Source organism: Pseudorca crassidens, chromosome 10, assembly GCF_039906515.1.
Source record: "Pseudorca crassidens isolate mPseCra1 chromosome 10, mPseCra1.hap1, whole genome shotgun sequence".
NCBI classification, from domain to species: Eukaryota; Metazoa; Chordata; class Mammalia; order Artiodactyla; family Delphinidae; genus Pseudorca; species Pseudorca crassidens.
In genome coordinates, this window is record NC_090305.1 from 5,526,715 (window position 1) to 5,541,070 (window position 14,356).

The 14,356-nt window shown below is 53.9% G+C and overlaps 1 protein-coding gene across 1 annotated transcript in view; it reads left to right on the top strand.

Annotated features, from left to right (window-relative positions):
• Window positions 1–14,314, top strand: part of BMP6 (bone morphogenetic protein 6) — a 144,699-nt gene extending 130,385 nt beyond the window's left edge. Inside the window, exons 3-7 of the mRNA XM_067751951.1 lie at window positions 3,283–3,431; window positions 3,917–4,114; window positions 11,683–11,759; window positions 12,575–12,685; window positions 12,777–14,314. Of these exons, the coding sequence (XP_067608052.1) occupies window positions 3,283–3,431; window positions 3,917–4,114; window positions 11,683–11,759; window positions 12,575–12,685; window positions 12,777–12,926 (685 nt within the window). The 3' untranslated portion in view covers window positions 12,927–14,314. The remainder of the gene's footprint in view (window positions 1–3,282; window positions 3,432–3,916; window positions 4,115–11,682; window positions 11,760–12,574; window positions 12,686–12,776) is intronic.
• The last annotated feature ends 42 nt before the right edge of the window (window positions 14,315–14,356 follow it).

Below are 14,356 nucleotides of genomic sequence, written 5' to 3' on the forward strand. Positions count from 1 at the left end.
AACCCGTGTCGCCTGCATCGGCAGGCGGACTCTCAACCACTGCGCCACCAGGGAAGCCCTGTTTATCTATTTTATATACAGTTGTATGTATCTGTTAATCCCCAATTCCCAATTTACCCCTCCCCCCCTTTCCCCTTTAGTAACCATGATTGTTCTCTGTATCTGTGAGTCTCTTATTGGTAAGTAAGTTCATTTGTATGATTTTTTAGGATTCAGCAAATAAGTGATCTCGTGATATTTGCCCGCCTATACTTTTCTTGACTCTGCTTTTGAAGCCTGAGCTCCGGTTTCAAGCTGTAGTGACCCCACTTAACACCTGTGTGGCCTTCACACCCTTACCCTCTCCAGGCTGCACGCCCTCAGCTCTAGAAGAGACACGTGATAGGACCTGCCTCCCCGGGCTTCCCTTGGAGCGGCGGGAGCTCTTCTCGAGGCCCCGCTCGGTGAAAGCACACGGGAAATATTTGCTGTTCCTCCAGCCACTGAGCCCAGCTATTTCAAGCCCATGTTCTCCATCACTTCCCTTCTAAGGGACCTGAGCATCCTAGGTTTAAGTGGCTGAATTTGATTCGCCCTCAGTGCCCTGAGCCCCGGAGCTCTTCCTGTCTCCAGGCTCAGCTGCGACCCTGTGTGTGTGGATCCATGGGTCTCCTAAGCTGTGAGGACCGGCACTGTCCTCACTGCACAGTCAGCGAGGTGTGGCCCAGAAGCACCACCAATTCCTGGGGACCCCAGTGGGACTCCGGAGCAGAGTCAGGGTAGAAACTCGGGCTCCCGTGTCCACCAATCCCCACGCAGCGTGTGGACTTCATTTCCTCCCCATCATGGTTATGCGTGCTTCCCCTCCCTCTTTAAGTCACGCCCTTCTCCTCTTTCCCTTTTTCTCTTCTTCTGTCTCCCTTTTGTGGATGACGGCCTCTGTCCCATCGCCCCACTTTCTCTAACAGACTCCCCCGTTCCTTCATCATTAACTCTTTTTAACTATAAAAGCTCATTCTAGCTCTTTCTACCAGCTATGCCACGCCCATATCTTGGGCTGTATTTCTCTGCATCCTTGTTACAAGTCCTGAAAACATGTGCATGGAAGCTCTTAGTGACCAGTGGCCCTCGGCTCTAACCCCACACGGACCCTCTTCAGCTCAGGGGCAGCCTCACACCCTGACATTCTCACCGCGTCTTCATTCTAGAAGCCGCCCCTCTGACAAGAACATGTCTTGTGCATCCTTTGGGACTAGGGTGACTTTTCCCACATTGCCGTTCATAGTGTCTGTGTTATTTCTGGATGAAGGTCTTCTCCAACCTTTCAGAACAGCACTGATGTCTTTTTTACATCTTCACTTCAAAGCTTTGGACCCGCCACCCCCTCTTGCTGCTTTCCACGAACACCCCCCGTCTGCCTGCCCACAGCCACCTCAGTGATGGGGGGGGTAATTTCTCAGCAGGGTGTGTGACACATTGGGGGAGGGGGGGTGCTTTATAGATGGCAGGCGGTGATGTGCCCCCTGCAGACTCTGTCCACCAGCTGAATAAACGATGCGTAGGCACACCTACTGCTTGGAACTTGGAAAAGATGACAATAGCCTTGCCTTCCAACTCTGAGCCATGTAAACAGGAAAAATTGTTTCCCCTCTGAGAAGTCGAATAACATTTTTAACTCAGATGTTTCACTGGCCTCCCAAACGTTGGATGGACTAGAGATACATTGTATTCATTTGTCACAGGTTGTCTTTCATAATAATCTCAAAAGGCAGGAAGTCATTGTGGAAAACTCTGAATCCACTTACTTTCTTTTCACCAGATTGTTCTTTCAATACTGGTCATGTGTCCATAAACTCACACCTGAGTCTCAGTTTCCCCAGCTGTAAAATGGGGGTAATGATATTCTACCTAGTTTTCAGGATGGTTGAAGCAAAGTAGATGCAAGCGCTTTATGACCGATTTAAATGTACACTGTTAGGACCTCCCTGGTGGCGCAGTGGTTAAGAATCCGCCTGCCAGTGCTGGGGACACGGGTTCGAGCCCTGGTCCGGGAAGATACCACATGCTGCAGAGCAACTAAGCCCGTGAGCCACAACTACTGAGCCCATGTGCCACAACTACTGAAGTCCATACGCCTAGAGCCCGTGCTGTGCAACAAGAGAAGCCACCACAATGAGAAGCCCGCGCACCTTAACAAAGAGTAGCCCCCGCTCGCCACAACTAGAGAAAGCCCACACGTAGCAACGAAGATCCAATGCAGCCAAAACTAAATACATAAATAAATTTATAAAATAAATGTACACTGTTAGTATTGTGATGGTCATCTTAAATTTAGTATTGAATTCTAGTAGTTGTTCTGTAAGCTCTTGCAGCAAAATATTTCCAGCACCAGGGGATTTGAGTCTTTCCATGGCTAAAACCTCCCCCTTCCCTGTCATGGGAATTCCAGGCCATTTCATGCCGGTGTCTCTGGGACGTCAACTCAGACTGTGTCCTCGCGACACACCAAGGTGACCGTCCTACACGCTGCCTTGTCGTGGCATGTGGGTCCCTCACCCCATCTTCCCACACTAGCGTTATATCAGCTGGAAACTGTTAAAAAAAAAAAAAAAAAAAAAGTAAGTCCGTGTGGAGCCCAGTGGAAGGAACGGGCTCGGTGAGTTTGCCTCAAAGGGCCCCGGCATGGCTCACAGCGGGGCTGGGACAGACTTGAAACTCACCGTCCACATGGGGAAGGACGCGGCTCTCACCGTAGGCCATGCGAAGGCCTTAATTAACAGAAAAGACTTGATGATTACTCAGAAGTAGGATGTGAATCCTGGCTTCTCCTTTCACAGGAACTAACGTGAGGATTGTCGGGTTCTGAGCTTTTAAAAAAATTAACAAAGTACAACTTAGTAAATGCTCATCTTTATTGATCCTGATTTAATATTTTCTTACCCCTCTTCCTCACTGCCCCCTCCACGGCCTCTCTGTTTAGAGTTCATTAGCTGCAAAGCGTGCAACAATAGGACTGTTTATTTATTTTGAATTTACCTTAATTCTAAAAAAGATGTGGCCTGAGCAGCTGTCGTGAGGCTTTTGGTGACACCGAGGGGCGCCCCTATGTCAGCTGCTGTCCATGCGGCACCCCAGCAGGTTGTGTTGCGGGTGTGTCCTGTGTGATGTCACACCAGCCGGGGCCACGGCTGGTCGCCGTCCCTGACCCGACGGTGGCATCTGTCGTCTGACACCGGGCAGGACGGAGTGGGGATGAGCTGGGGGCCCTGCGCCCTTCATCCTGCCACCTTTTCCCTCTTTCAGAGACTCTGACCTGTTTCTGTTGGACACCCGCGCCGTGTGGGCCTCGGAAGAAGGCTGGCTGGAATTTGACATCACAGCCACCAGCAACCTGTGGGTCCTGACCCCGCAGCACAACATGGGGCTGCAGCTGAGTGTGGTCACGCGGGACGGTGAGTTGGCCAAGCTCGGGCCGAGGGTCGTCGGCCTTGGTCTCCTTCGCGGCAGGCGTGGCAGAGCCGTGGTTTCCGGGTGGGCCCCGGGCTCCAGGATGGCTTGGCTTCCTGTCCCCTCAGAGCCATTGTGGACCAGCAATGCCTCCTCCCCCAAGCCTCCTGGCAAGGACTTGGAGACGGTGAGATGGTCCTGGGTCCGAGAGGACCCGCGGAGGGCAGCGCCCAGGCAGAGGCCGGGGCGCGTCAAGAGAGAGAGGAAGGTGGGAGCGGGTCCGAGCGCCGACACCGCGTGGGTCAGTGGGCGCCCTTCCCTCACCTGCGCGTCCCCGCTGCGGCCCGCGGGCCCGGCACCTGGGGCCTGTGGAGCTGCCTCGCCGGTGGGAGGCACGTGATCGGGAAGAAGGATGCACAGGCCGGGGTGAGAACAGCACAACTGGGGGGCTGGGGGTCCCACCACCCTCCTGCTTTGATTTGCCTTCCAGGGCTCGACATCAGCCCCCGAGCCGCCGGCCTGGTGGGCAGGGACGGCCCCTACGACAAGCAGCCCTTCATGGTGGCCTTCTTCAAGGCCAGTGAGGTCCACGTGCGCAGCACCCGCTCGGCCGCCGGCCGGCGGCGACAACAGAGCCGCAACCGCTCCGCCCCGGCCCAGGATGTGTCGCGGGCCTCCAGCGCCTCAGGTGGGTTGGGCGACCCCGTCTTTGCAGAACCCTGTGGGCTCTGGGGCGTCCGTGAGGACACAGGACCCGCCAAGGCTTTCAGACGCTGAGCAGCTTCCACAGGTGCCTGAGCAGCCCCCGATAATCTAGACGGGTCCCTAGGCCGTCAGAGGGGAACACTTGTTACCCCGAGGTTGTCTCAGGCTGCAGACAGCCTCAGAGTCTGTTTTGCCAGAAAAGCGTCCTTTTGTTTGGTCAGGTCTCTCCACCTCTTTTCATGCCCGTGCCGAGCCTTAGAGCGCCTAGCTTTTCTCCTAGTTGCGTTACGCCGGGGAAACCGTGACTTGCAAACGTGGTACATCCGTGTAAGGCGGGTTGGCGTTCGTCGGTGCTCTTGGCTGGAAGTGGTATGGCCAGTCAGCTCCAACAGCCCTCTCTGATGGATTTCGCTGGTGCATTTGATTGGCAAGTTCAGGGTTCTACCTTTAGACGTGTTTAGATCCGTGGGCTCAGATGATATTAGGAATCTCTGTTTTCCTAGCTTCCTCTGTTGGTGGCATTCTCAGAAAGCCTGTCTTGATGTGGTGGTCAGGAAGGCAACCTCAGCTTCAGAAAGAGAGCATCTCTTTCGTGGTAGCTTCAGACAGCCAGGTTGGGCCCAGGTGCTCACCCCCTGGAGGGTAGGGGATGGAGTCAGCCCCCTCCTGCCCTGAACAGGCAGGGTCAAAGGGCAGGAGAGAGGAAACAGCTCCCACTGCCCGAGTGTCAATTCAGAGGTCTTTCCGAAATGCTTCCTCCCACGCCTGCCTTTTGGGGAAGAGGCACGGAAGCCCACTCATCAGAACACGGTGGTGGGGGGGCGGGTAGCAGGCGTTCCCTCCTGACACCCAGCTCACAGAGCTAGTCAGTATTGAATTCAAACCAAGGTGCATCTTACTCTAGAGTTGGTGCTTTCGAGTTCTGGGTTTCCTTTTCCTTTAAATAGCCCAGAAATCAAGCACGAAGTTGAAGATTTGCTGTAGGATTTGCAGTTGGAGATCTTGCTTCCCTCATTACTACTCTGTGACTTTGGACAAACTAATCCACTTCGGCGTCAGTTTACCCAGCTGTTAAGTGGGGATGCTTGATCCTCGGGGGCTTTGCTGGAATTAAATGAGAAGCATTGCTCTGGCTCAAAGACGAGTTGCCTCCAAGCATGGGAAGGTCTCAGGGTGTACGTTAGGCTCCTCTGAAGGCATGTAAAATACTTCTGGAAGATGCGTTAATTCTTCCAGGTGACTGTTAAACAGTGTCATCTTCCATGGCCGGCAAGAGTTCTTGGAACTTTCCGAAGCGCCCCGTTTTCCTTTGGGAAACAGTGTCTTCATTTTGGGTTCTGACTCAGCGTTTCTGTTACCAGTAACCTGGATGTGGAACTTGTACCACCCGGTGTGATGTGACATTGTGCTGCTTCTCCTCCTGGTGTTTCTTGGAGGCTTCGCCCAGCATGGGTGTTCCTGTGTTTACCGCTAGAAACAGTCAGGGCTGGGGTTTAAAGAAGAAGAAGAAATGATTGCTTGCCTTTATTCGCTTGGCAGGAAGCCTGCTGAACAGTAATCATCGCAGTGCTGTCCTCGGGGCGCGGCGGTGCAGCCGGCCCGTGGCATCTGATGAACTGCGGTCAGTTTGGTACCAGGACCTCAGGCCTGAAGGCGGCTCTTGAGGTGTCGATTACTTTTTTTTAATTTTTTTTTTTGCGGTACGCGGGCCTCTCACTGTTGTGGCCTCTCCCGTTGCGGAGCACAGGCTCCGGACGCGCAGGCTCAGCAGCCATGGCTCACGGGCCCAGCCACTCCGTGGCATGTGGGATCTTCCCGGGCCGGGGCACAAACCCGCGTCCCCTGCATCGGCAGGCGGACTCCCAACCACTGCGCCACCAGGGAAGCCCTCGATTGCTTTTTAAAATGAAAATCTCACTTGATTTACTCCACATCCCCTCCCCCACCAGTACACACATAAATGTCTTTTTTAATCGAGAAAACATGTCATCTCTGATTTGGGTTTTCGTGGCATCACTGAATTATTCTCTTCCAAATCCCTTCCGGCATTTTGTTTTCAGTTTGATGAGTTTAAATTAAATACGAATAGTAAAGGTGGTCTAATTTGTAAGAAGAGGCAAGTACATCTGCTTTTTCTTGGTCTTCCCACCCCCCCAGCCCCGTACTTTCAAACATGCTTTGTTCCTTTCAGCAGCACTGAGGCTAAGAGTTCCTAACAAGTGGGCCTGGCCTCACCTGCTTAAAGGCCCAGACCCCCAAGAAAGTGTTACTACGGAGGGTCCTCCTTCCCTCCCGCTATCTTCAAAGACTCTCGCAAGCTGGTCCAAGAAGTGGCCCAGGTTAGGCTCACCGAAGTGCTTTATCGGTTTGGCCCTTTCCTCCTTCCTTATTCTCGCCATTAATGGGAATGGAGGTGCAGAGGGGATTGCTCTTGGAGAAGGTGTTTCCAGAAAGATGGCCTGCCCTCCAGGGGAACGGACCATCGGTTTGCGCTTTCTTTCCGGGCTATGGTGGGGCCAGATGTTGCTGGGTCTTCGTGAACCAGGTAGATGCTGCCGAGACAAAAAGCTGTGGTCTCGGTGTGACTCCAGGGGGGACTTGCCCCTTGTAAATCTTTCGGGAGGTTGAAGGAAGAGATGGCTTGGCCTCTGCTGCCCCCCGTCTTCCACAGTGTGCTGCTCCCAGGGAATTCATACTTCTCCACTGAAACAAACACCAGCAGCCGCCCACCGGAGACTGTCCTGCCTCTGGGTAAAGAAGTTAGCATCATCCGTCCAGTTGCCTGTCATCAGGGTGAAACATGGCAGGGAAACACGTGGCTGTTTTTGGAACTGAGCTGCCGATGCTGGAGACGGCGGGACCCGTCCCCAACGAGGGAGAGGCCAGCAGCCCGCCCGCCTCTTCCCCTGCCCACCAAAATCTGCTCTCACACCTGTCCTTGGCCTTCAAGCTGGACTTCCCAAACACATGCACCAAGCAGTGGGTTTGGACCGAAGTCTCCCTGGATGGGTTTGACCTGCCCTGGCTTCTCTGTCGCTGTCTGCTCTGAGTGGATGTTGGATGTTGGCCGTGTCGCTCTTCTCCAGTGGGCTTGGATATCGTCTGGACCATATTGTTCATCGTTTGACACGTGTTTTACTAGTCCTGGTCCAAGCCGTGCTGTGCAGCCCACTGGGGATTCTAGTGTCTCTGGCCATTCTTTTCGGCCTCCAGGCTACCAGCCAGCCCACTGCTCCTGTGGCACCCCATCCACGACTCCCCGAGCTCTCATTGGGTGGTCTCGTTCTACCTGCTGCCATTCATCCTCTTTCATAGTATCTTTCTCTCAGCGTCCATGATTTTGTCTCCTGGGGGACTGACACCACCTGACCGACCCATTACAAGGGTTGTGAACAAATGGCCTTGAGGGTGGTTCCATGTGGTGATTCTAGATTCTGTTCTAGCTCATTTTCCAAGATCTTTCCAAGACATCTTTGGGGTGTGGGGTAGTGAATGTGCTTTCAGTTCAGCTGGTGAGTCTGAGGTTTTCTGCCGTGTCCACCAGCTGGCTGCCAACACCGTGACTGAGAATTGCTCTTTGTTTTGGCAGATGAATAGTTTTGAAACATTTTCTGCCACTTTGAACAATTCATGTCAAATTGGATTCACTGACCTTTGGGCCTCGTTCACCCTTGACGTTCATGTTGCCATCACTCAGCCCTGCTGACTATCTCTGAACCAGCAGCTTCTCAAGACCCTCTCTCTGCTTTGGAATGAGCTCTTCATCGATTCAAATGCTACCTGTGAGCATCTCTTAAATTCTCCTCTGTCTCTTTCCAACCCACCCAAACATGTATCCTTTTCTTAAAATTTTATTTATTTATTTATTTATTGGTTATTTTTGGCTGCGTTGGGTCTCTGTTGCTGCCCACCGGCCTTCTCTAGTTGCGGCGAGCAGGGGCTACTCTTTGTTACGGTGCGCGGGCTTCTCATGGCCGTGGCTTCTCTTGTTGCGTAGCACGGGCTCTAGGCGAGCGGGCTCAGTAGTTGTGGCTCGCGGGCTGTAGTGCGCAGGCTTGGTAGTTGTGGCGCACGGGCTTAGTTGCTCCGTGGCATGTGGGATCTTCCCGGACCAGGGCTTGAACCCATATCCCCTGCATCTTAACCTCTGTGCCACCAGGTAAGTCCCCAAACATGTATCCTTAAGGGTCCTGGGAGAAAAGGTGGCTCTGGGACATGTAAATACACTGTTGACCTTCTCGTTGCTGGTTCATATCTTCTATCCCTTGAACTTTCCAGTTGGGACCATTCAGTATGCTTCCAGCATAGGAAAGGTAACCAGAACTCATCACTTGCAAAGCAGTGATGTGAGTACTTTATTATGACTATGACATGCTTTGCTGTAGATTTCAGGGAATTTCAGTGCACAGACTAGGGGGTCTCATTCTCCCAGAGCAATGTTTGCTTGGCCTTTTAGTTCCTGGCGGGTGTCCCCTCTAGCTCAGCACTTGCTTCCATGGGTTGACATGCCAGGGATGACAGGGCTCGTCCGCCATGGACACCCAACGCTTGGGAAGAACGGACACGGGTCAGGGCTGTGACTTAGCCGTGTATAGTTCTTCAAAGGCGCGAATTTTAATGTGTCATTTTGATCTTAAATTCAAATTTTAGGGCCTGGAGCTTGGCTCCCAGAGGTCTGGGTCAAGAGGTGGAGGCTCGTCCAGGGTTTTCTAAATGAAATCAGAACTTAGTTCTCCACAGCTGTGGAGGACGGTCAGGGCATGAGTGATTGGAAAGTTAGAATTGTTCCAAATTCCATATTTCTAATACTTGACTCTCGTCTGCCATTACGCCCCTTTAGGATAAAAGTTATCAAGGAGTGAAGCCAACTAGAACCTGACCTTCTACTCCATCCCTAGGTTCACCCCTAATGAATGTGCTAACGGGCCGGTAATGCTGAATAATAAAGAGGTGTGAACAGGTGCTGCAAGATGCCCGAATAATTCACCAACTACTGCCAACTCCCCAGAGGGCACTGGGGGCCAGGGTCCCTCTAGGAAGGGACAGAGGTGCGTGAAGCAGGGAGTCTCAGGGCTCAGTCTTTAAGGAGAGCCTCTGTTTTCAAGATACTTAGCTCCATATTCTTTTATAATCAAGACCAAGGCTGAGATCAAAGCCCCGCTCAGATTAAATGGAGCTGTATAAGACCTTGAAATCCTGCAGCCACAAAAGAACAGGACTTCACTGTTGCCTTTCATGCTAACCGTCCGGTTGTAAACAAAATCGAGCCTCTGAAAAGCAAGCTGTCCCCCCACTCCTGCCCCCCGCCCAGCACTTTACGAGATTATTGACACCAGAAATCAAAATCCCAGTGTGGTCCCGGGGTCCCACAGTGTCAGTGGCACAGGAGCTGGGCTTCTTCCAGCAGGTTCTCAAGGCCCCGTTGATTCTGTGGGGTACGTGGGAGCCGGAGATTCCTTTGGGATAAGCTGGGCGGATCAGGCCGGAGGCAGGGGAGGAGCGGCCAGCCCAGTGCAGACAGGGGTACCATTTTAACAGCTGCCCTTTGCCCTTGCCCTTGTCATTCTAGGAGGGAAGGGAAATGAGAGCAGCGAATTGTTCCCTCTAAAAAACAAGCTTCCTCTGGGAAGACTCTGCAGCCTGAGCTCAGAAGAGCCGGGCTGTGCGGACAGCGTGCTCTGTGCTCCTGCTGTCCTGGTGTTTTCCTGGCCGAGCCTGGGGCCTGCAGCTGGTGTGGCCTGGGGCAGGGGAGGCGGTCAGCCCCCGGCGGCTGTCTGCAGAAGCCTTCACGCTCCTCCCCTGCCCCCTGGTTTCTTAGGCCGCCCTGACTCTGTCTCTTTCCTGCTTCTTCCCCTCTCCAGTCTCCCCTTTGTTCCTCTCTCCTCCTCTCTTGGGGCTGGAAAGGACAGCAGGCCGGCTGCCTGGACCCCTGGGGCTTGGGCCGAGCTGGGGCCGCAGGGATTCAGGTGCAGCCGCCTCCCTGGTGGCTGCCCGGCCCCGCCTGTGGCGTGATGGGGCCCCTGCCCTTCTCATCCCGGCCCCGCTCTCCTGAGAATCTCTTCTGCCCAAGGGAAGCGAGGGCCAGACTGCGGAGATGGCGGGGGGTCGGCCAGGCCCTTCCCCACGCCCCCTCGGTTCCGTCCGGCAGAAGCAGCAACTGTCCCTGCCTGCGTCCCGATGCCCACTGGGGGTCCTACAGCCCAGTTCCGTCCTGATCCTGACGGCCTGGGGGGAGCACAGATGCCACCAGGTCAACGGCTTGGCCCCCTGCGGATGCCACCTGTGGCTCTGTCCCGCTCGGTGAGATTCAGGGGTTCCCGTAACGCCCCCTCCCGGGTCTGCTGATTCACTGGAGCAACTCACAGGACGCAGGAAAGTGCCCCACTTGGGACTCCAGCTGGATTAGAAAGGACGCAGAGGAGGGGCAGCCCTCTCCCCAGAGGACCCGGCGGGCCGCTCTCCCCGCACACGGACATGCTCACCCAACAACCCCAGGCTCCCCCGAGCCCCGTGTCCAGAGTTGTCACGTGGGCTTCACGACTTGAACTCCGCCTCCAGTCCTCCCCCCTTCCCTGGAGGTCAGGCTGGCCCACGTCCCAACCTCTGATCACGTGGTGGTCTTTCTGGTGAGCAGCCCATCCTGAGCTCTCCGGGGCCCCACTAGGAGCTGGATTATCACACAGGAAATTCCACGGTTTGGGTAGCTCTTCACGTGTCCTTAACTTCATTCCACCAGAACTGCTCTCTCTTCCTCTCTCTCTCCCTCTTTAACTGTCCCTTCTCTGAACTCCCGGTGGGGTTTCTCTCCAGCCCCTGCGCATGGCGTTCAGATTCTGTTTTGTACTGGCGTGAGCTCTGCACGTCTCACGGCACCCCGTCCGTTCCCTGAGTCGCTGGAGGCCAGAAGCCTTGCCTAACGGATCCTCGTGTTTCCCGTGGCACCTCGCAGGGGGCGCGTCACACAGAAGCCGCTCCGTCTGGCCTAGATGAGTCAGGGCACCCTTGTCCTCCTGCCAGCGGTCGGTTAATGAAGCCAGGCTAGCAGGTCCTGACACACAGAGCAGGTGCGCGCACTTCAGCCCCGCCCCGTCCCCACTCCCAGCCTCCCGGGCAGGCCCGGCTCCAGGGCGCCCCCTTCAGGAGGCTCTCCCGGCCCCTGCGCAGCTTCAGGACAGCCCCGGTTTTAGAAAGCGAGCGGAACCTGCCTGGTGTGTCTTGTCTGTGAATATGATGTCCTCCAAGTCAGGGCCCCGGGGTGTTTGGGGCATCTTGGTCCAACAGGGGATCACGACAAACGTCTGTTGCTTGAAAGGAGTCCATTCAGGTCAGTAATGACGTGTTGTGTGCCAGTGTGCCTGGCAGTGACCCCAGAGTGGACGAGACGGAGTTAAGTCAAACACCCGAGCAGCTGGGAGGAGGCTGCAGAACTGTGGGCGCCCCAGCTGTGTCTAGCGGGGGCCTTGTGCACGGCTGGCCAGTGGTTAACTGTCCGGGTAAGTTTGTAAGCGAAGAATGAATCAGTTAACTGTGGCATCTTCTGATCTCCAACAGATTACAACAGCAGTGAACTGAAAACAGCCTGCAGGAAGCACGAGCTCTACGTGAGCTTCCAGGACCTGGGCTGGCAGGTGAGTGCTCTGGACAGCAAGGGGGACGAGGCCCTCTCTCGGCAGCCTCTTCTCATCTTAGAGGCAGCAGCCATCCTCAGAGACCTTGAACTTGAGGGCTGAGAAGGTTCCTCCTGTGAAGGTCTTAGGGGCCCTTCCAGATGCCCAGGTCTTGGAGTGGCGTGGCAAAAGGCCCGCCCACCCGGGCAGGAAGCCCCCCGGCTCCTTTCCAGGCGCGCAGGCGCCCTGTCCCTCCACATCAGTAGCCCATTTCCCAGTGCTCTTCTCTCATTCTCTCAGGGTCCACAGGGCCTGTATTGCTTTGGGCATTTAAACAGGAGTTCACTGTGCTTTGAGAAGGGGCTGGAAGAGCATCTAACAGTTAACTTCTCCAAGGGCCACATGCCAGTTCGCCCAGACTAGAAGCGCACCAATGCTCTGCCTCCCTGCCGAAGGCCACTGCTAGTTAATAAGAGAAGACGCAAATTCTAGGCGTCCAGTGATGGAAGATCGTTCCCATGTGCGGTGGCATTGCGGAGACGGAGTACCTGGGCTCCTGGAGAGGCTCCTTTGGTCCAAGTTCACGGAGCCAGCCACCTGCAGGCCTCCAGGCCTAGGCGGGCCAGGAGCAGGTCAGGGCCTTGTGGGCCTGTGGAAGGAGCGAGGGCTCCAGAGTCTGACTGACCGGGTTCACAGCCTCGCTTTGCCCCTCGAGTGTGACCTCGACCTGCTGTGTCTGTCTCCTTAGCTGCCCCATGTGAGTGATAGCTTCTCGCAGGGTTCCTGAGGGCACAGGTGATACGAGGTGTGTGTGTACATCACTCTCTCTGTTGCAGGACTGGATCATTGCACCCAAGGGTTACGCTGCCAACTACTGTGATGGAGAATGCTCCTTCCCTCTCAACGCGCACATGAACGCCACCAACCATGCCATCGTGCAGACCCTGGTGAGCGCTGGCATCTCCACGTGACTGGGGAGTAGGCCCGGGCCAGGTATTGTTCCTAACGACACCTCCCCTCCTTCTGTGTTTGAAACAGGTTCACCTTATGAATCCCGAGTACGTCCCCAAACCGTGCTGTGCGCCAACGAAACTGAATGCCATCTCTGTGCTTTACTTTGATGACAACTCCAACGTCATCCTGAAAAAATACAGGAACATGGTCGTCAGAGCTTGTGGGTGCCACTGACTCAGGACGAGCTGCTGGGGACACATGCACTGCCTTGGACTCCTGCATCACGTCTGCCTTAAAAGGCACCCGGAAGCACCGAGAAAGCGGGATAAGACGCCGACACCATCTCGTGCTGCCTGCTGCCTTTCCGCCCTAACAGACATCTTAAAGGACCTCGTCCGTAACCTGCTCACGTAGTAAATGTCGTGAGTAGTTGTCGGTCTCTAGGAAGCTGAGTTTGAGTGTCTGTAGCATGAAGTCCGGTGACTGAAGAAACCTAACTTTGAAGGTTCCCCTCTGCCCCCCCAAACCCACCCAAATTATTTTGCTTTAGATCAAGCTCTTTGTGGTTTTAGTAAGTAAATAGGGAAGATAATCTTAAAGTAAAATTCTTCTTGGCTCAGATATCAGCGGGCTCAGTAGCTGCTCACAGGTAGATTTTGCAGATCACGGGAATGGGGGAAGAACGTCTCTGTTGAGCTCTCATCCCAGGGAGGTCGGTTTCTCACGTGGGATCAACGGCCCGGGAGGGAGCCGGGCAGCCCGCAAGTGCCTTTTGTCTCAGTCGTGCTGTTACGTGTTTGTGCGGGCGTTTTGTCCATATGAAAATATCCTTATTTCAGTTCAACCATATATCATTTCCACCCCGCCCCCCCCCCCCCCACCAGCATTTGCTGTTTTCTTTGCTAGGACCAAAAACAGAGACTAAAGTGATCCCACTTTGAGGCGAGGCTCCGGGGATGAGAAGTCTTTTTAAAGCCATCATTTTAACCGAGCTACACGCCCGCACCTCTTCCCCTGAGGGACGGCTCTTTGAAAAAGCACGTTTACGTCAGGAATGTCAGCCCTCATCTGTGTCGGTAAAACGGTTCCTTGCCTATTACTGGACAGCGTCCCGCATCTTGGGGTTAGACCAGCAACAGGCGATGAGCTGAGGAAGGGCACCCAGCCTTATGAAGAGATTAGGATGGGTATGCGGTTTAGGAACCGAAATCACGGTTTTCTCCTGTAGAAAGTAAGACTCAGATTAAATCTGAGAATATTTTTTAAATGTCTTTTTCACGATCATGTACTCGGAAACCAATTTCATACTAAACTGATTAAATAATACATTTATGATCTATAACTGCACTTACAGCTTTTTTGTAAATATAAACTATAATTTATTGTCTATTTTATATCTGTTTTGCTGTAACATTTAAGGAAAGACCAGACTTTTTTTAAGAGTTTATTTAGAAAGTATCATAGTGTAAACAAATTGTACCACTTTGATTTCCTTTTTAAAGCAAGACTCACGATGCAAAGATGAATCCACTCATGAGGATTGTGCTTCTCTAGAAAGTTGGGGTCTTTTTTAAAGAACATCTGTGAACCATACATGATTAATAAAGATTTTCTTTAAGGCAGAGGCTGGCCGGGATCCTGTTGTCGTCTGCCGTGCACAGCGG